The sequence below is a fragment of the Larus michahellis genome, chromosome 5, assembly GCF_964199755.1.
Source record: "Larus michahellis chromosome 5, bLarMic1.1, whole genome shotgun sequence".
Taxonomy (NCBI): domain Eukaryota; kingdom Metazoa; phylum Chordata; class Aves; order Charadriiformes; family Laridae; genus Larus; species Larus michahellis.
In genome coordinates this window covers 32866966-32888880 of record NC_133900.1, presented here as the reverse complement: position 1 = coordinate 32888880, position 21915 = coordinate 32866966, and the positions used below count along the sequence as shown (strand labels likewise).

At 43.4% G+C, this 21915-nt stretch overlaps 1 protein-coding gene and 1 long non-coding RNA gene across 3 annotated transcripts in view; one reads left to right on the top strand and one right to left on the bottom strand.

Moving 5' to 3' along the window:
* Positions 1 to 21915, top strand: part of LOC141744163 (uncharacterized) — a 26692-nt gene extending 4777 nt beyond the window's left edge. Inside the window, exon 4 of the long non-coding RNA XR_012587352.1 lies at positions 21807 to 21915. This is a non-coding gene — a long non-coding RNA (uncharacterized LOC141744163). The remainder of the gene's footprint in view (positions 1 to 21806) is intronic.
* On the bottom strand, positions 12772 to 18874 carry LOC141743805 (alcohol dehydrogenase 1-like). Of its 2 annotated transcripts, none has more exons than XM_074588770.1 (9): positions 18857 to 18874; positions 17191 to 17292; positions 16849 to 16986; positions 16444 to 16537; positions 16105 to 16322; positions 15725 to 15985; positions 15274 to 15409; positions 13433 to 13571; positions 12772 to 12796 (listed from the first exon to the last, which is right to left on the bottom strand). In XM_074588770.1, the coding sequence occupies exons 1-9, from the start codon at positions 18872 to 18874 to the stop codon at positions 12772 to 12774; spliced, it is 1131 nt and encodes a 376-aa protein (XP_074444871.1). The 2 variants fall into 2 exon arrangements, with proteins under 2 accessions (XP_074444871.1, XP_074444870.1); XM_074588769.1 differs by having other exon boundaries at positions 16105 to 16329; positions 16451 to 16537.

Below are 21915 nucleotides of genomic sequence, written 5' to 3'. Positions count from 1 at the left end.
AGGTTAACGGTTGGACTCGATGATCTTAATGGTCCCTTCCAGCCTAGACGATTCTACGATCCCATGTTCAGAAGCTGATGGGCAGTATGCAGGGAGCAGTGACAGGTAACCACCAGGTCTGTAATGACAGAACTCGTCACTACACAGACATGACCACACAGTTTTTCCTGTAGTAACATTTCAAAATAATGGGTAAAGTGCAAGTTACAATTGTCTTAAGGCACAGTTATTTTATAGCAATCAAATTTTGCTTCAGCAAGGTTTAGATTTCTTTTAAAAAATGAAAAATAACGTTTCTGTTAAATTAGCAAGACTTAGAAGTAATGTGTGATGGTACAGACAGAGGAGGTGGTTTGCTTCTAACATATCAGCGTGGTGAGGTTTTTTTTCCCAATCCTGCACAAATCTATGTGTTTGTAGTTATTACAGAGTTACTTGGCTAATTGATTACATTTTTTGAGACTTGTCCTAGTGTAAAATTAAGGCTGTGCAGGCGTACATGCAATATTAGGGAAACATTGTTTATTGGGAGGAACCTCTTGTAGTGTTTTCTCAGTAGGGAAGTGCTAAAACTCAATTAAAACATTTAACGAGTTATTTTGGTGTTATCTCATTACCTGCTGTCTTATTATTTTAGGCTTTAAAAGTCATTAAGAGAATTATAGGTAACTTTTTAGCAAGGTAAAGTGAGTTCTATGTGCAGAAGTTACTGTAAATTGGCAGACAAGATGGAATTTGTTAATCTTTGATAACTCATTTGTGCGTTTGTGATGTGCTGTGTCATTGCTGATTGTGCTGAGGGGTTTCCAGAAGTTCAAAGGGCTATGGACTGGGATAAGGGCTGCTTAAAAGAGGTCAGAAGGCATTATAGTGTTATGGGTCCAATGTTCAGCGCTGAGAGAAGGGTCCGTTTAGCAGAGTGACCCACTCACAGTGGCAATCCTGTTCTCTGGGGAGGATTTTGAACAGTTGTGCTGTAATATTCCGTGGGACTCGGTGCTGGAAATACATTAAAAGTACAGCAGTATTTGCAAAAATAGAACCACATCCATGTATGCATGTGGAAATATTACATGATGATAAGAAAAGTTACCTATTGCTTTATATAATATGCTTCAAATAATACAGTGCTGGCTACTGTCCCTTATTACCTTTCAATGCTAACCATTCCTTATTTGTCTGAGCCGCACTTTCTTAAATATGTATTAATTCTTAGTATGTATTTATTACATATTAAATATTAAATCAATTTGTTAAATAATGAGACCATCCAAAAATAAGGCTTATGTTCAAGTGAGAGTCTTCAGAAATTTGAGACCAATCCTTAGAAAATGAGGACAGTTTGATTGCTGCAACAAAGAAAATCAACCATGTAAAAGTTTGTTTTAAACTTAAGAAAAAAGCCTAACCCACAAACACAAAACATTGGTATATGGAACTTGGGTGTGTATAGTATTTGCTTATTGTCTTTAGACATTCCTGTTCCATTAGAGCTTTGGGCAGTCCTGTCACTGTGGGCCGTTCATCAGCTTAGTAGCATTGCTCTTTTTTGTCAGGCTGTGAAAGTGATGGTTTAATTGGTTGGCTCAGCAGCTGTTTTGTATCTCTGTAGAAACTGTCCTTATGCTGAAGAGAAGTCAGGGGAAGTTTTCTTCTCTTGCTCTTTGCTAAATTGTGCTTGACACAGATAAAGTCATACTGGAGGAGAAGATGACCAGAACGTTTGTGAAGACAAAGTATTTTCAAGCATCCTTCAATAAAGAGACCTCTGTGACCTGTTAAATGATTCTCCTACCTCATGCTTCTTGTGTCTGCTCCCATCCTACATATTTTCTATTATGTAAGCTGAAAATGTTATTACTCTATCCTGTCAGTTTATGATGGTTGTATGGTTCAGCAATGAAGCTTTTCCAGCAAGGCAGAAGTTTGCTTGAAGTTACTGCAGTCAGCTGGGGTGTGGAGGTACGCAGCCCTAGGTTCTGTAGGCTAGCTCTTCTTGAAACTGTTACTGTTTCCTAAATGCCCAGGCACATACTTCAGTTTCAAAGTGGAACACAGGCTTTGGTGTGCGTTCACTTTCCTCATAAAGACTCAGCACTGGGGACATAAAGCTGTGGAAATACATAGCCTCATTGATTGCATGTTAATTTTCCTTTTCAGATATGAATTAGTGGTAGGAATGAGATTTTCTTGGAGCATTTGACGGTGTGTCTCTTTTTTTTTTTTTTTCTTTTTAAATGCATCCAAAATGATAAGACTTGTAAGAAGTATTCAACTTCCATGATTAAAATATGCCTCATGAACAGCATAAGGTAGACTTGATTTCTTGATAACTTACCTCTTTCCTGCAATCATAAGGTCAAAAGCATAATTTTGTTAAATGGCAATGTATAGGACACCAAGACATGCAGATAAAATTTCTTTGCTGTATAGTCAGACACCAGCTTTGTTACACTTTCCACACTCTTCCAACCTGCAACAAAATCCAAAAAACTATGTTCTTTTAACAGCGAACAAACTGGATTTAATTAATAAATCAGGTTACAAGAAAGCACACTTTGATCCAAGATTATACAGCTGCCTGATTTTCTGCTTGATTCCCTACTTTAATTTTCAAGCCAGTGGTCACACCTTCCTTTCTGATGCTTTTCCTGCTTTACCAGCCACATACATATGCCCCAGCAGTCCACTGGTTTTGAGGGATACCTGCTGAACAGAAGAAAAGCACCAGACCTATTATTAGTTAAATGGCAGATCTGCGCTGGTGGTATTTTTTGGTTGTCTTTGCTATGAGTTTTGGTTAAAAAGAAGTGTTTGGTCAGGTTACCTTCATTGTTGTGCTAGCAGTTAGGTGTTACTCCACAAATGGCTTATTTCTAAGGAGTCAACTAAATTATAAAGCTGTGTGTATTTTTTATTTTAAGTATCACATAGTGTAGTTTTTGTTTCATAAGGTGACAACCCAAATCACTTCAATGATACCCTGGAAAGAGGATATTTAATACATAAATGCTGTTACTCATCCAGTTACACTCTGAAAACGAAAAATTGATTTGTTGTTGTATTCGGGTGTGTGACTCCTAATAAATTGCAAGCCTGAATGCTTTATCACATCTTTTTGTATCCAGTCTTTTAAGAAACTGGAAGGCAAATGGCAGACCTTTACAATGACCTTGTTCTGATGATAGTCACTTCTAGAAATTTCAAGACTCAACTAAGTGTACTAACTGCTGAAACACTGTAATGAAGGAATCTACATTTTATATAGAATACATATCCTTTTTTTGCATCTACTTTTTCTTTTGTATCTTTCCAAATTGTTTTTCTTGTTTCTTTCTCCTGGATACCAAAGATTATTTAGAATTAGATTTAGATTCTTGAAGCATGCATCATTTTGTTACTCTTATTTTCTAGTAGAAGATTTGCAGATTTTCTAAGTTGTAAATTTAGTTTCTGAGGTTCCTGGGGGTGGGGAAATAAATCACTTTTGGAATAAATTATAGTAAGATCTTAAAGTAATTTAAAAGGAAGGCTAGTTACACTGCATCCCTCTACACATTGCTGACAGAATATTTAAATAAACAGCATATTTGGTAATGATCTACATGGAATGTTCAGTATGGTATCCATAAGCCACAGGGTATTACGTTATAGCCTTGAATGTCTGTGAACTGCAAGAGAAAGCTTACCCAATTAATGAACGTCTGTGCTTACAGTTAATAAATCTAAGGGGAAAAAAAACAACGAAAACCAGTGATGCAATCCCTTACCACCTCCCACAAGGAGACGGGTGCCCAGCCAGTCTCTGAGCAACAGTTATCTTGGAAAGACTACCTCCCAGTTTTTATTGCTGAGCGTGACAGTATACGGCACAGAAAATCCCTCTGGTCAATGCAGGTCAGCTGTCCCCACAGTACTCCATTCCAGCCAGTTGCCTACCCCAGCCTGCTTGCTGCGGGGAGCAAACGGAGAAACAGAGAAGGCCCTGACACTGTGCAAGAGCTACTCAGCAACAGCTAAAACATTGGCATCTTACCAACGCCATTTTGGTCACAACTGTACAACGCAGCACCACGTGGGTGGGCTGCTATGAAGAAAGTTAACTCCATCCCAGCCAGACCCAGTACAACTCTGCAGGGCAGGGGATGCATTTCTATTCTGCGTTCAGAGCTCCTAGCATGATGTGCTCGTGGTCTTGGACAAGGACTGGCGGTTCCTGTGTAGGACTACTGAGCAATATTGCATTGGTGGAGAAATGCTTTGTCACAGTCAGTGGAAGAACCGGTGGAACTGTTCTGGCAAAAGTGCAAACCTGGGAACTCAGATCAAAACTGGAACAGGGTATACTGAATTTCGGTGCCTGCCCTTCTGGCCTATTAGGGAAAAAAGCGGGTTTTTGGATATTGCTTTTGAATTCAAGTATCTAAACTCCATGTATGTCCTGTTTTGGAGTTGAACTTAAGTCAGTGATGGTTTGTGGCAGTACTGTACCAAACAAAACATTTAGTCTAAACCCCTGAAAAAAGCAAAAGGAATTACAATACACCAACCAAATTTCTGAAATTTGCTACTGCAAGCATTAGTATTATGCTGTAACATGAGTAAGTTCTATTGTGTTGTTGATAAATATTAATTGTATTATTAATTGATAAATATAAATATTAATTGTTGATATTAATTCCTTCAGAACAGAGAAAAGGCCACTTTTTCTGCAAGTTAGGTGCCAGTTACAGTTTTCTTCATTTCAACTGAGTTTCGCAGTAAGATTTCACCTGAGAAATTCAGGTTACGTCATTGTAACCCAGCTCTTTTATCGCATTTTTTTTTTTAATAATCTAGCGATTTATAAAAATCTCCATGATTTCTTTAAGAATCAATGTTTGGGACATACATACCCTGGAAGCCTTCAAGAAACTTACTTAAGTCCACATAAAAGCTTTAGCACTGGTTTAATAAATAAACACAGATGTAACACAATGGAAACATAAATTTTGTCAAAACACATTATCATCTGCTTATCACCAACTATACATGGATAAAGTATATAAATGTAAGCCTCGGTGCTTAGTTGCTAAAGGGAATGAATTCTTGCTCAAAGCAAGAAAAGGAACTACAGAGATTTGAATAGCAAAATAGTGGCTGACAAGAGATGCTGTTAATACTGTTCTGGTGATAAAAAAGATAAGATGATAAAAATTATATGCATTTCTATTGAAACACACCTGTTTACTAAAACAGATATTCTGATGTAGAACAGAAGACTTTCTTTGTCTTGCATTAGGATGCAAAGCCCAAAGGATGTGAAGAAAGTCAAACCAAAAATAAGTACATTCCTATAATTCTGTTGCGGTTTAACCTCAGCCGGCAGCTAAGCACTATGCAGCTGCTTGCTCACTTCCCCCCAGTGGGACTGGGGAGGGAATCAGAAGGGTAAAAGTGAGAAAACTCATGGGTTGAGATAAAGACAGTTTAATAGGTAAAGCAAAAGCTGCGCATGCAAGCAAAGCAAAATAAGGAATTCATTCACTGTTTCCCATCGGCAGGCAGGTGTTCAGCCATCTCCAGGAAAGCAGGGCTCCATCATGGTAATGGTTACTTGGGAAGATGAAGCACCATCTTCCATAACTCTGGAATGTGCCGCTCTTCCTTCTTCCCCCAGCTTTATATGCTGAGCACGATGTCACATGGTATGGAATATCCCTTTGGTCAGTTGGCGTCAGCTGTCCTGGCTGTGTCCCCTCCCAGCTTTTTGTGCACCCCCAACCTACTTGCTGGTGGGGCGGTGTGAGGAGCAGGAAAGGCCTTGACTCTGTGCAAGCACTGCTCAGTGATTACTAAGACATCCCTGTATTATTTCCAGCACAAATCCAAAACATAGCCCCATACCAGCTACTATGAAGAAAATTAACTCTAGCCCAGCCAAAGCCAGCACAAATTCTTGCCAAAATTAAAACAAAGTAAGACCCTTCCTGCATTTATTAAATGCTGTAGAGCAGAAAATCTCTCAGCAGGTTTATTACAAAGGATGTTTTCAAGAGATAACCAGCCTTTATCGCCAATGTTTAATTATGTTTAAAGCAAATTTGTGCTGTGTTTTTTCTGGAATATGGCTCCCATCTTGGTTTGTGCAAACTTTGGGTAATATGACTTGGGTAATATTATCAGTTTAGTACTGGCATAAAGCTACTAGTAATGTTGGTACTGAGAATATCTTAGTATAGCTAAGTCAGTCAGTGAGTAATTTCTCTTAATGCTTTTTTTAAAAATTCTGTTCCTTACGAGGCGTTGCTTGTATGGCGCAGTGCCTGGGTGATCTCGGTTGGAACAACCGGCACCTCTGGAGAAAGCGATTTGCACTGGAAGTGTTCATGCAAAGGGCTTATTCACAGCTATAAAACTGAAGTGGTTGTTGATGGAAGAGTTGCTTCTGCTGATTATCTAGATGGTTGCTAGGCTTCTCTTTACTTTAGGCTTTGTAAAACTTTAATCACGCAGCAAATACAGAAGGAAGGAGAGGAAATTAGGAGAACTAAGTATGTGCTTAGTATATTTCCATTCTGAACTCACATGAATCAGCAAAGACCTTCACTGTGACACGTGTGCCCCAGCGATGTGTCATCCTGCACAGCTGTTTAGGCAGGATAGAATCAATGGAGCAGAGCCTGCTCCGTTGATCCTACCCTGCCTAAACAGCAGCAGACATGCTTTCCACAAACTTAAATATAGAAATACACAATATATGTGTACAATACATGTATATATAAAAAAATATATCCATGCTGCAACTTCGCCAAAGTCCCTACTGGATGCTCAGAGTCAACATAGTTATGGTAAATCATTTGCCAATCCAGAAAGGCTTTTTTTTTTTTTTTTTCAGTAATAGACTATTGGTTTATAAAGCATGAAAAAAAATTAGCAGGTTGATTATTTGATCTAAGATTTCTAAGCCTCTAGGAGGAAATCATAATTTCATCTCTACGTGGGCACAGAGAAATTCAGATGCCCTGACTTGTTTCATGGAAGGAATGTGTTTTCTTTCTTCAGTGGGCAGAGGTATTACTTTTGCTCTCCCATATCACCCTCCAGTTTCAGGGGAAAATACTATACATAAGGAGCAGTAGTTTTAAAATCCTTGACTGTCCTAAAGGGATTGGAAATTCAGTAACAAGATTGCTAGATGATCTCCAGAACACCAAACTATTGTTGAGCAATCTTCAGTACTCTAGCCATTAAGTTGTGTCTGAGCAACCGATTCACTGAGAAGAGGCTGACAATCTGCAGTGTTACTGTAGAACAGGCACCCAATGTGATGGGTGTTGTCTGCAGTTGAGGGGTTTTTGCCCAGTCTCACCCGTAACTGCAGGCTCCTGAAGGTCCCCATGGGAGCCGTGACGGAAGTCTTTCTGGAGAAATACTGTTTGAATGCTCCACTGTCCAATCTATATTGAATCTTTTGCCACTTATCACTAATCCAGTGAAGTGGAAACTAAACATTGGAGAGAGGCTCACCTGATTAAAAAAGTATTGAGTGGGACACAATGACCAGGTTTTCACCAGCTGCTGAAGTTGTTGCGGCTTTGGTGATGTCTGCGTTTTTTTCACTGAGAGACTTTGTGATTGCAACAAAGTATAAATTTATGCTAGAAAATTTTATCAATCTTACATTTCTGGACGGTATTTTAGTGAAACTATTAAAAAAATCAAGTATATTCCACAAGGGGACATAGCATAGAACAATCTTTCTCTTTAGGGTGTATATAGAATAGTGGAAAAAGTATTTCTCCTTTTGTATTTTACTGGGAAAATTTGATACATTCATTCCACAGTATATTGGCTAAACCAAAAAGATAGATCAACATCCTATTATGAAATGTATTTCATGTTTTCCTCTCCCTAAAGCTGCTGGCCACAATCACAAGGAATGGTGGATGACAAAGTGAATGTGAGTTAGTGGTACCCTGCTATTTGGGGATAGAGGAAAGGCAAACATCCTAGCGGCTGTGAAAGAGGAATACACTTGACAAGACGAGAAGTAATGCTTCACAGTGGGAAGGGCAAGGGTAGATGTAGTAACAGTCTTCTGGAATGAAAAAAAGTAGCTATAAGGTTGAGCAGGAGATTTGATATTTCTGAGGAGGTTAACTTTGACAGTATGATACAGTCTGAAATGGTAATGGAATAGATGATCATTGGAGGCCTTTGAGCACAAGTTCTCTCTCAGGAATGATGCAGAGAGTTGATCCTGCACTGGGAAAAAAGCTAATCTACATGGTCTCTCAAGAACCATCTGAGCTCTGTTTTCAGATGAGATAATTACATTAATAGTCTTGTTGTTTTATCCACGTCTGGTTGTGGTTTTAAAAAAATGTGTAGGATGTTAAAAAACCACACATTTGATCAGCATCATAAGAGATTGATTTGCTTACCGTTTCGTTGATATGACTGTCATTTCTAGAAGTGAACATCACCATCCGTTTCTCTAAAGTGGTGGTGTAAATAACAATCTTATGATGTATTGGATTTTTATGGTAACTAAGTTGTATTTAAAATATTTATATCCCCTTCTGGAGTATTTGGCGTGGCTATCATAACATTTGTATAAGTGAGAAGTTAGGGTATTTGACTTAAAATAAATGCCAAAGGATTATTCAGATAACATACTACATTTACATAGTGCTGGTGTACATGGTTCTAGAAGCAAAGATTGATTGACGTTTGTGTTATTTGTACAAAAAGAGACACTTGATGAGAAATGGTGTGTGATTGTCATCTCTAAAGTCTAAGAAAACAGTACAGAGTCACAAATACTCAAACAGAAAATGAAAATATTTTAAGTGATGGTCTGTTCAGAGCTGGGTGCTCTCTACATTCACCTATAACGGTATGTAAGCATCACTAGAGAACAATGTTTGATACTCTGATGCTTCGTGTATATGTTACGGAGAAAACCCATTTGTTTACTTTTAATTTTTACGATCTCATTTATGGGCTTGTTGCCCATATAAACTGCTGGGACGGAGTAGTAAATATTTTTCTGGGTTAATATATATTTTGCATAAATCTACTGGTATTTTATTGATAGTAGTTTTAGACTGCTGAGTCTACATTTATATTCTAGAAGAGATGGTCTTTTTGTTATTTCAAAGAAACCGAGTAGTAGAATTGATTAAAATAGAACTGTAGCTGAAACGGATAAGCTAAATAATGGAAACCACTCCAAAGAGCAATTGCTACTCTGGAAAGAAATGTCACACATTAAAATATTGAATGGACGTGGTTGTTGTGTGTAATTTGGCAACCAACTAGACTTACCAACTTTAAGCTGCTGCCAAGGAGAGACTGATAAAAGGAACAGAAAGATGATGGATGAAGATGTTGAAAACGGAGATGATATGGTTAAATGGCAGTAAAGAGAGTCAGTTTTTCCTAGTCGCACATGTGAACTTAACCCCAGCATGTCAGAAATGCCATATATTGATTATAGCTTTGAAATTTTGGGTGTTCTTAGAAAAAGTGATGAGAGCTCTTTTCAACTTAAAACAAAAATCATTGCCCGGGTGTTGTATCCTTCTTCTCTTTAAACCTGTATTCTCTCCCTACCTGTCTGCTCCATGCTTCCCTTTTTCTTTACCCTTAACTGCTTAGCCCAGCACCGGAAGACAGTTCATCTTTCTGCTGGTCCTTTTCCCATTCCTGGGCCTGCTGTGCACAAATTGGTGTTCTCTGTAATTGAAGTCCACGTGTCTAATTCAGCCTTGAGGACCTTCATAATCCCACCAGCTCTGGTCAGAATGAAATGATAGACTAGAAAAGGCCTATCCACTAGAAAGGAATCCTCCTTCTGTGTGGGCATTTTTGTATACCTAAGGAATGGGATCATTTCCTAGAAGAGTACCAAAAATGACATAAACCCCCTTCTTGGACCAGCAACCATTTAGAATGCTATAGTGCGCAGAACTCAACTCCTTAGCTGTTGAACAAAATTATAGATATATTAATATTTTTTAAAAATAGAGAGATATCTGTTAATGTTAGGATGCAAAAAAGATTAGTCCTGATCAGAAAAAAATGCACCATTCATGAATGAGGAAGGCATTCCTCTGTACACTCATGCTTAGGACACCCAGCTCTACAGTTGATTCACACGTCCTTCGTGCCTGTTATCCTGTCAGTTCACTCACCAGGTTTGGTGGAACAAAGACGTGGTTCTTCTTAGGATTAGTTGCTTTCATGTACTTTGCAATCTTCACTCCACTTTGAAAGCGGACTGATGTTTAAGTGCTTAGCTGAAAACAAAAATATTCCTTAAGCCGTTCAGACAGACCCACTTTACAAAGCTTTTGAGCCTTATTTTAGTTGGGTTTGATTACCATTCAATTTTCTACATTGTGCAAGAGTTGAAGAGCAATTTCAGAGGACAAATGCTGTAAGGCTGATATCCTATATGGTTGCTAGTGTTTGAAGTTTAAAACAACCAAATTTTACAATTTCACTGTGACAGACAATGAAATCATCAGCTGCTTCCTAGATAACATTCCATACATATGGCTCATGTTTTCGTCTCACCCATAAGGACATAAATGTGAACAGTGCTATGTGCACTGGAATTTTGTGCCTCTTCAGACATGTCCAGTCTCTGCTGTTGAGCTTGTAGCCTACAAAATGGTTGTGAAAAGGTATTTCAAATGTGTAGTATTGTTTATCCTTAAAACGTCCATGTGATGGTCTCCTCCATCAAACTTGCAAACTTAACATTGATGTGAAGACAACATCGTTTTCAGAATTGCTGCTTGCAGTTGTGAAGTCCTGTGGGTAACTGGCATCTCTGTAAAACATTTTCAATGTATGTGAATATGGGGGGGGTGTGTTTGATACCGAGATCCTGTTGCTGTGCAGCTTTGTGTATACCTTAAGAAAGGAGGATGATTGTTTTTCTTATCCAATTAATAGAGGGAAAATAAAATCAAACTTGTTTGTCAGTAGACATGGATTTAATGATTAACTTTGTAATGACAGATACTGTGTATCTGTGTTCAACAATATTTCATATCTTGACTTGGTATATGTGTTCACATATCAGACAAGTTTTAATAACTGATTTGTTAGGTCAGATGTTTGTACAGACAGGCGCAGTCCTCCAGGTATTTGTCTTCATCTCAGTAGTCAGTGTTCTGGCCCCCTTTGTGTATTATGTTTGTTTCCTGTCTGGGTCCAAGTGGTGGAAAAATGGAAGAATATTTGACAGAACTCACTTTGTGGAATAGACTCTGAAATGCATTTATGAGGGCTAAGTACAAATCTTATCTTTTCCCTTGCCTGCCGTAGTTCAAAGCCTACAATAATTTTTAATTAAAAGACAAAGGTGGATATTACTGCCTTTATTGATGCCTCAGCATTAAATTTTTGTCTTCAGTGTAACTGGGCACCAGTTTCAGAGACAATTCTTGCATATCTACTATGAAAAACAAACTAGATCATATCCTAGCAGGCATGGCTTTGCATTTCTTAGCAAGATTGATAATTCGCTACTTTTTAAGGTCCTCTGTTACTTTAATTTCCATTCCTCATACAAAAAGGAAGTGGGAGGAGGCAAATGAGGTAAGGAGAGATAGATCCACCTTGACATATTAGACATTGAAGAGATACAACAAAAGTATTGATAAAGCTCTAATAAACGTGTACAATTAATTCTATTCACCCTAGAGAAGAAGAATGGTTGAGGGGAAAAATGTGTTAAAATAGAGAACAGGACTCTTACAGCAATTGCTAATTTTGAGTTCATATTATCATAGAGTCACAGAATAGCTCAAGTTGGAAGGGACCCATAAGGATCATATCCTTGCATTTCCTTCTGTGCATAGAACAAATATAGTTGTCAGACCAGTTGTGATCCTGGTAGCTCCTATGGAATTGCACACCTGCAATGTAAGGACGAATTTTGCTTTTTACTTTCTGGAAGTCTAGGTTTAGTACCTCTAGCACCCACATTTACATATCATGGGATATAAATGCACTTTTAATTTATCTTACTGGTTATAATCTGTAAATTTCTCTGAGGTTGTTATCAAGAAAAAAACTAGATCAGGAGAAAAGCCAGCAGACTGAGCTCAGGAGGCCAGAGGATCTAAAGAGGACAAATATGAATTCAAGAAGCAAAAATTAGGAAAGAATAGGACAAAGTAATGTGATAAGAAAACTTAATGTTTAAATGAAAATGGCTGGAGTGACAGGTTTTGCCTGAGGATAACCTCATGTAGCAGAACACATTTTGGTCCTGCAAGTGAGACCAGAGAACAGCAGTAGCAGCAGCTGTCGTTTCCCTGCTGTACTGTAGTTGAGGTTGCAGCATTCAACCAGCTGAGATGGGGGCAGAGACGTGTGGGCATAAGTGTGTAAGGTGGGTGAAGGTGAGAAGCAGCAGCTGTGGAAGGGGCAAAGGCAGTTGCTTGCCGCTGAATCAAGGGGTGTGATGGAAGGGCCTGCGGGTACAGGGAAGAGCTCCTCCTGCCCAAACGGACCTCTGTTGATGGAGTGCACTGCATAGGATTAGTTTGAACAAAACCCTTTATTGGCAAAAGTATTTTCTTGGAAAGAGGCATCCTTCTGGGTCTTGGCCAGGTTCAGGAACTCTGGCAGCGGCACCAGTGTCGGCAAGTTCCTCGTTCTCGTCTCCTTGCGACCCACAAAGTGAGGTGCTGGGCAAGAAGGGCCTGTGCCAGGAGAGTGTGTGCTGCACCGGTCCCTCCGCTTGGTCTCCTGTGGCTGCGTCCTTCAAAAGAGCAGGACGGTGCGAATACTGAAAAGTGGAAGGGAAGGGAAGGGAGGAGTTAGAGGTGCTGCGGCTGGGGGTGCTGAGGAGCAGGCAGCGGGGCAGGCAGGTGTGCCTGAGGACTGGCCGCCTTCTTTCTCACCCAGCCTCTGCCCAAGTCAGCTGCAGGAGCCATGCAGCAATGGGGCAGCCTTCAAACTCTGCTGAGGGAACCCCTCAGGAACCAAGGCTCCTTGTCCCTCCCCAAAGCTCTTGTGCTGTGCTGTAAGACATGTTCTTCCTTCCTTTGGCCTTTATGCCTTTGTCGCCAAGGATGCCCCTTACTCCTCGCTCCCATTCGCCTGTCCCGTGCTCTCAAACAGTGCCCTGTGATGTGGTCTCTGAGGGTCTGTGCTGGCTTCAGTGCAGGACCGGGGCCATGGGCTCTCTGCTGAGCTGAACCATGAGCAGGAGGGTTCCCCGTGCTGAACGTGGGCTCTTCCCTCTGAGATATGGCAGATCCTCCCAACGTACATCCCTGATCCCTGCTTCCTCCAAAGGCTTGGGTGCTTTTTGAGAAGGCAGTATTGCATGCTCTGCCTGCCTGCCGGAGTGTTTGGATGGTTTGAATTTTCGGTGGAGGTGGCGTCTGCTGTAGCTCCCTCCTGCTGGTCAGGGTCTCACCTTTTTCCTGCATGTAACAACTCAAACCCCTTGTTCACTTTAGCAATCGGCAGCGTGCGTGTGATCAGCACGTCTGAGTTGAATTTCTTCTCCAAGTAGCTGGCAACTAATTTGGGGATACAATCTCTCATATTCCAACCTAGAAATGGGAGAAAGCACCGACAGTGAATAATCAGAGAAATGCTGTTTTGCTAAGGTAGAGTTTGCTGGTGCCAACAGTGTAGCAGCTCTCCTCTGATCAGAATATGAGAGCCAACCCCAGGGGCGTGTCCCCTCTACCAGGCTGTTACCTGTAAAATACATATGGCTCTGTGCCCTTTTATAGTGCAGTACCTATTTCTTGGAATGCATCGAAATTACTCGGATGAGGCTAAAAATATGAGAGGGTGCCACCTTTGAGCTGCGAGGATAGCAGGAGGGAAGGAGAAGTTCCTTGAGTTGCACCAGCTCCTCCTCTGGCATAAGACAGAAGCACTTAGATTGCCGTGAAATGCAAGCTGAGATCGATTGCTGGGGGTTACGAAGAGCGTGTATGAGAGTGGCCACCCCTGAAAGGCCAGGTAGCGGGTGTGTGTGTGACAGAGTGACAGGGATGAGAGAAAGCAAGAGAGTGGGAGAGGGAAGAAGAGTCTTGTGGTGGAAAGAGAGAGTAAAATGCAAGAGGAAGGTGTTGGTGGGGCAACAAGGAATTACTTTCAGGGGACATTTCTGACCTTCCTACACATAGCGTAGGGTCAGGACTGAACGAGCAGTACTGGTGCCATTATCTTGGGAGAAATTTTCTTCTCCTTGGCAGGAGAGTGGTTTTGTCCTGGTTTTAGTGTCTGGTTAGCGTAGACAGTTGTGTGTGTTGGACTGTACAAAACGGTTACAGGTTTGTTAGCATGTTTCATGCCTATATATAGAGTGGCAATGCAGCACTCCAGTTATAGGTTTTTTTAACTGGAAAGCCCTCTCAATGGGGCTTTGTGTGACATTGCCAAGCTTGAAATAATTCTTGGTGACCAAGAGCTTAGTGAATAATGACTATGAGGAAAAGTGTCTTTTGTCCTACAGCTGAGGACTTTGCTCAGATGGGAAAACTCATTTTCAAGGGGATTCATATGCCTTGAAGGGTACCTGTTCCGCAGACACAGTAGTGATAACCGACACGGAGAAGGCTGAGGTACTCAGCAGTTCTTCTGCCTCAGTTTTCAATGGTAATCTCCCTTCCCAGCTCTCTCAAGTCCCTGAACCTCAAGACAGGGTCTGTGGAAATGAATTCCCTTTCACCAGAAATGAAGATCAGGCTCGAGACCACCTCAGGAACCTGAACATACAGAATTGCGTGGGACCCGATGAGATGCATCCCGCAGTCCTGAGGGAACTGGCTGATGTAGTTGCCATGCCACTCTCCATCATATTTAAAAAGTTGTGGCAGTCAGGGGAAGCCCCCAGTGACCGGGGAAAGGGAAACGTCAGACCCATTTTTAAAAAGGGACCCTGTCAACTACTGACCAGTCAGCCTCTAGTGACAGGACAAGGGGCAGTGTTTTTAAACTGAGAGAGGGTAGATTTGGATTGGACACAAGGATTAATTTTTTTACAATGAGGGTGGTGACACACTGGAGCAGGTTGCCCAGAGAAGTTGTGGATGTGCCATCTTTGGAAGTGTTCAGGTGTTGGACAAGGCTTTGAGCAACCTATTCTAGTGAAAGCTGTCCCTGTACACAGCAGAAGAGTTTGACTAGATGATCTTCGGAGGTTCCTTCCAACCCAGAACATTCTGTGATTCTATGATTTGGAAACTACCATGCAAGGAAAAGTCTGAAATGCCTAAAATGTTTTCTTGAGTTTCGTACGTCCGAGCAGAGTCCCCTTCCATGTGCGCCCAGACAGCACAAGCATAGGATCGAAGCAAATCACTGAACCAGAAGCTGGTTCCCCAACCATGACGCAGATGCCAGTGTTCATATTGCAGGAGGCCAGGGCAGCAGTCTGATGGGACGTGCAGGTGAGTTACAGAACATGCTGATGAGTTTGTTAGAAAAAGCGTTCTTTCTGTCTAGTCATCTGCCTCTCCCTGGTAATCTGAAAACACATCGTCCCTCGTGCGGCAGAGATGAAGAGCTGAATGCCTGTTTGAAGACTTGTAGGTCATTTTCTCCCAAAGCCAACAGACTGCGTTTCTGGGCAAAGAAGCGCCCAGCAGTGCTGGCAGCAGGCAAGGAACTGCCCTCCGGGGTGACATTTGCCCTGACAGGAACCTGTGAAGGAGGTGGGAGGGAGGCCATGTGCTGAAATGCCACCTACCATGGTATCCGCGTGCCCGATGACCTCAAAGGAGTAGTCCACGCCATGGCCGGTCATCTCAGTGAGCACCTCCTGCATGGGCTTCTTGAAGTCATGAGGACTGATGTAGTGGGTGGCTCCCAGCTCCTTGGCCTTGGCAAACTTGTCCTTGTTGATATCAATGGCAATGATGCGGGAAGCTCCAGCTGCCTTGCAGCCCATGACAACAGAGAGGCCAACTCCTCCGAGGCCGAAGACAGCGCAGGTGGAGCCTGGTTTTACCTGCATAACATTGGGTCCCTGTGAGTGTCCAGTGTGAAGGGGAGGTTTCTGTTGCACAGGGTGGTGAGGGTATGAGGGTGGCCGTGGTGTGTTTGTGCTGGACGTGCCTGAATACCAACCTTGGCGGTGTTGATGGCAGCCCCATAGCGTGTGGAGAACCTGCAAGCAAGCAAGCAGACTTTGTCCAGAGGTGCAGCAGCATCTATTTTGGCAACAGCGTACTCCAGGATCACGGTGTATTCTGCAAAGGTGCTGACCCAGAGGAAGTGGTGAATCTGTTTCCCTTTGCAAGTGAACCGGCTGGTCTTGTCAGGCAGAAGGCTTTGTGATTTGGAGAAGCCGTTGGGAGGCGCATGCATTTATTGTTCATCAAGTAAAAATAAAGCACTTGTGGGGTTATCAGACTTGTTGACAGACAGACGACCCCATTTAGGTATAGGGGAAGGAGAAGCAAACTCCCTGGGACTTCAGGCAGTAGTTGGATTCGGGATTCAGGCAGAAGCTGCATTCCCCGCAATGAGGAAGGGAAATGGGGATGACTTTGTCACCCGGAATAACGCACATCCCATATATTATGTGGTGCCTCTCTCTGAGCAGACCCTGAGGCTGCTACCTGTTGGAGGACTTGTGCTGAGCTTTCTTATAACCGCATCCTACCATGAACCCTCTGCTTTTCTGTCAGGAGGAACTGCTCGTGTTCATGGAATCGACCAGGAAAGTGTATGTGATGGTCCAGTGTAATAAGTATGCATTCAGATTTTGAGCCGCTGATGCAGAAGCAGCGGGGAATTTCTGAGCTCTGGCAGCCTCATCCACTTTGAGGGTCCTGGGCATGTGTTTGTGTGTGTGTGTCTGTTACCTGGTTTCACCGAGGTCACTCCTTCTCCAACACTTTCCACAATCCCAGCTCCTTCATGGCCTGGGATAACTGGGAAATCCACACTAGGAAAGATACCTTCCAAAATGTGTTCATCTGTGTGACAGATGCTAGTGGCCACAATCTGTTTGGAGAGGAAAGAGCAGATGAGATTTAGAAATGGTCTGGCCTCTGTTGAACTCAGTTTGTGGAAGGATTTTTCACAGGGCTCCTCTGAACAGTTAAGGCCTGTTAGTGGACACAGATCCCTGTCAGGTATATTCAAGGTGTAGCCACAAGAAGAATAATTCCCAGAAGGGAGAAAAAACATATGGAAACGCGTTTTTACCTTGACACAGACTTCACCTGCTTTTGGAGGTGCAACCTCCACCTCCTCAACAGAGAGTGGCTTCCCCACGGCCCAGACAACAGCAGCTCTGCATCTGATAACCTGGAAGCAAGAGAGGGGATTGAGCTGCATGGGAATGTTTGCCTTTGGCACACGGTCGGGGATGGTCATCTTACAATCACGTAAACCAGAGGTGCAGGAAATCAGTAGCGCTGAGCTGCACGGGAAGCCAGGTGATGTTGTGGTGGTGTGCTCTCCCCTTTTCCCCCCCCAGCTCCTGCTCAAGCCATGGCCATCAGCAGGAGTTGTTACGAGTTGCGCTTGAACTGTGGGAGATGGCTGGCAACATAACCAAAACACTGTCTGGAGTGGGAACCTAGGTATCTTGTTCCCATGCGAATATGACTATAGGTCCATTATCTTACTCCATAAATAGTGGACAGCCCAAGAGCCCTTTGAGCTCTCCTGCACCGCAGCGGGCTGCACGACAGGATCTCCCCTTGAGTGGGGACGCTCGCTTAAGGTTCTTCTCCTCGAGGTTGAGAGATTCCTTGCCGCAACAGATTCTCGGTAAGTGACTAATAGCATGCTAAACTTTGAAATCTTAGCTAAGTGATCTAAGGATTGATTGCGCATATATAATCCTTTAGACATAAACCGTTGACCAAGTCTGGGACTAGGATTGGATCCAGCCGCCCCTAGACTCCCCTCTGAGAAGGAGTTTAGAAAGCAAGGGGGTCCTGTCTGAACCTCGTGACTCAACGGGAGGGTCTCCCTGGCAGCTTGTCTGACCCTGGCCTCTATGCAGTAAATAATCAAGTGTACCCTGGCATCGAATCTCGTAAAACACTGTCGCATTCACTACTAACTTTGTTAAATCACTGTTTTATGTTAATAAACATTTCACTACTCTCTTACAAGTGAAGTTATTCACTCCGCCCGCGACAGATGTTCACTAAACACTGTCCTAGTTTAAGGTCTGAGGGAACACCCTTTGTGCTTTGTCTCACAAAGAGTATGAGGTCTACCCTTAGGAAATTACTGGGCTTTTAATGGCTTTTGTGGAGTTTTCCTAATGTCGTCATATGTTAGTGGACAGATTGTGCTCTGATGGGGAGTGTGGGCCCTACCTATTGGAGATGCCTGTTGAGGGCTTTGGTGTTGGATTTGTAAGATACTGGGCTGAAGGTTACTAAGAGGGGTTAAGGAACAGCCCCAGTCAGCCTGGCAACTGGAAAATTTTTCCCTTGTCAAAGGCATGATCCATGTGTGCCTGCAGCTTGAGAGGGGTTTTGCCAGGGACAAGATGGAATGCAGGAGATGAGCAGCCGCGGGACTGCACCTCTGAAGAGCTGTTTCCCTGCCAAGGCGGGAGCTCAGGGCGGGGCTGAGCAGGAGTGTGTTTTTTGGAGTGGTACGATTCAGTGTTTTCATTCCTGAGCTGCCGGGCAGGAGAGGAATGCACTACCTAAGGCAGGTACCGACACATGCAGATGTCTGAAAGCAGAAGCTCGTGTAATTCAAAGGGGTTTGGATGAGGTGGGGAGTAAGGTTAGAGGCAAGAGGGAAAGGTTAGAGTAGAGGTGCACAGGCTGAGCCATTTGGAGAGTATTTCCGCAAGAGCCAGGCACCTTGGAAAGGAGGATGGGAACTGAGTTGTCCTTACTTTTCCAGCAGTGGCCATGTGGTCTCAGCAGAGCCATTGCTGTCGCTGCAGCAGGCTCGAGGGAAGCTGCTGCCCATCCGGCCGAAGGCCCGTGTTGCGAAATGTCCCAGCTGTGGAGCCGGAGCTCCTGGTCGCCCTTTGGCCGCAGCTGCAGGGAGGGAGTCCTGGCGTGGGACCGTTGCCAGAGGGCGGGGAGCGGTGGTTAATCTGTATGGGATGCCGGACACTGAGGAGCACCGCGAGTGTTGAGCGGAGGAGCTGGATGGTGGCAGGGAGATGCCAATGGGCGTCAGTCACGGTGCACGGGGAGTGGGCAGAAGTCCTCTGGGGAGGCCTTTATTGGTGGCTCTGCCTTCGGGCCATGCCCTGCCGTCCCTGCCTGAAAGGCACAGAGAACTCAGTGAGATTTTTCTCCTCGTCCTGTGGTTGGTTTGGGCAGGTGTGGAGGGAGGAGATTCACAGCAGTGCTGGGGCTTCCTCGGGGTCCCCTAGTTGCCAAGGGGTAGCATTTGACCTGGCGGCCGTTCGCACCAAGGTGTTTGCCAAAGGTTTAAAAATTAAAAAAAAAAAAGAAAAAAAACCCGGTAGTAAAAACATGGTACGGTGGACAAACACACATGCCCTTTTGTAGTGGAGCTTAACTGTCTGTGGTGATGCAGCTGTTTTCACCTGGGTAGTAAGGGGAGAATGTGTCGGGAAGGGGGGCTTTTCCAAGGACACATTTGTTTCAGTTGCGTGTAACCAGTTTTGTGAGGGCTTCACTGCCCCAGGCTCTCCTCATTCCCACTGAGCTATTTTCTGCTGAGGCATTGGGCAGGGTGATTTATAGGAGATTGGATGAGCGGGACCTTGTTGGAGGCCGACTACCCCGTGTGTGACCCTCTCTTTTGGGTATTGTTTCTGCGCTTGGGAAGACGTCAGCCCCAGGTTTATGTGTTCAGGGGACTTGCCTGGAGCAATTTGTGTTGGCACTTCCTACCGCGTGTCCCAGCCCTGTTTCATGGGGCAAGGGGGAAGGTGAACAGCAGCAGCAGCACTTGATGTTGACAGGCCAAACCCCCAGCTCTCTGATCCCCGGGACCCCTCTCTGGCTTCACCTATGCAGACCAGCAGCACTGTCGTGCCCCAGCAGCTGGCTGAGTTCTTGCCCGGGGCAAGGTGGCCCTGTGGTGTGACAGTGGCTCCAGCTGTGTGGAGGTGCTGCTGGGCAGCCTGCTCCCCAGCCCTGCTGATCAGGTCTACCCTCTAGGTGATGATGGACAGACAATGCTGCGCTCCTGTCATGGAGCTGTGCAGCTGGCACTAGAGTGGCCATGCACTTGCAGATCATTTTGATCTGTATTTCAGGTGCACAGGGACGTTTAGCATTTTTTCCTAGGAAACTTCTACTTTTTCATGCTTTTCTTTGTGCACCTTTGGTAGCCTTCATCAGACTGTGACTGCTGGTGATGTATGTTTTCCCAGGAATACGGATTTTTAGAATGAAGTTCTTAAAGTTTTCAATATACAGCTTGGTCTGCCTGCTGCATTAAAAAAAATAAAATTAAAAAAAATCTGTCGTGACTTGCGGTATTATTTATATATAAGAAAGAAATTTATTTCACTTGTCCTGAGCAGCCAAGGATGTGACAGCCCTTGAAGAAAAGATTGGCCTTTCATCTCCCAGTTATGTCTGAAGCACAGTGGTTACTGGGATGCATGCTCTCTGGTAACCTGGAAGCAATAGAAGGGATTTTGCTGCATGGGGATGATCATTTGCCTGTGACGCACAGTCAGGGAGGCTGATCTTACAAGCATGTAAAAACAGAGGTGCACAGCGCATGTCTCCGCACATTGGAGCATCTGCTGCTGGAGCTACACAACTGTCCTGTGCTGTTTCCTGCGGGACTTGCTGGGTGGGTGGGATGTGGTGGGAGAGCAGAAACACAGTTGTCCTCAGCTGCACGCGAAGGTAAGTGGTGTTCAGTAAACGCTGGCATAGTTTAAGGTCTGAGGAAACACCATTTGTTCTTTGTCAGACAAAGAATTTGTCTTTTGGGCAGTTACCGGCTTTTTCATGGCTTTTGTGGATTTTTCATAGTGTCATGATGTGCTAATGGACAGATTGTGCACTGATGGGAGTGTGGACCCTGCTTGTTCCCAGGAACCCTCCTAAATGGAGGCTCAGACAGAGCCTCTGCCTGTGGACCTGAATCCACCAGGAGTACTTTAGAGTCAGAGAGCCCTTGGGAAGGTCTGTCAGAAATGTGCTGTCCAGAGCTGCTCAATCCCACAAACAAATTAATCTTCAGCTGGGTGTGGATGGAGATCTGGATGGAGAAATACTCTAGGACAGTATGAACTATTTGTCATTCCCCAGTTAGAAGCCACTTCCTTCCTCCATGTGAAGACTGAACTAGATTGCTGCCTAAAATGTCCCTGAGAAAATTTTTTATGGGTTTATTGTTTTGGACCTCAGCAGCTATCTTAACAAAGATACTAGCAGCAGGTGCTTACTATGCTTGGCAGATTACAACAACAGAAATGGGCTTTGCATGATCCTGAAGAGGACAGAAGCAAGGAGGTTCGTTGTAGTTTATACCCAAGCTCTTTTTTATTTTTATTCTTCTACTTTGAAGACTGCTGGTATATTCTCTGCCCTTCATGCAAAATGGAATGCCTTGAAAAAAAAAACATATATTTGGCAAATGGAGGATACTTCACCTCTCCATACTCCTCCCTTCTGTCCTCACAGCTAGATTTAAACAGGCCTTCTTTGTCTTTTGTTTAAGTCATGAGTTAAATGTACCTTAGCCGGTACAATAAACTAGCTTGGCCTCCACAGAAAATATTTGGTTAGAATACTCTGAAAATTGAGATATTATTATGCACTTGTTTCTGCTGAATCCATGTTACTACTGATGATATCAATTAAGTAGAATTAAAGCCCCTCTCCTTTTCTTTTGAATAGTGATCCAGTTGACGTTGTTGGTTCGCACACAACCTGCCTTGAAAGGGATCAGAATTCTTCAACTGAACTGCACCTGAAAAGAATTATTTTACGGTCCAGAAAAAAACAG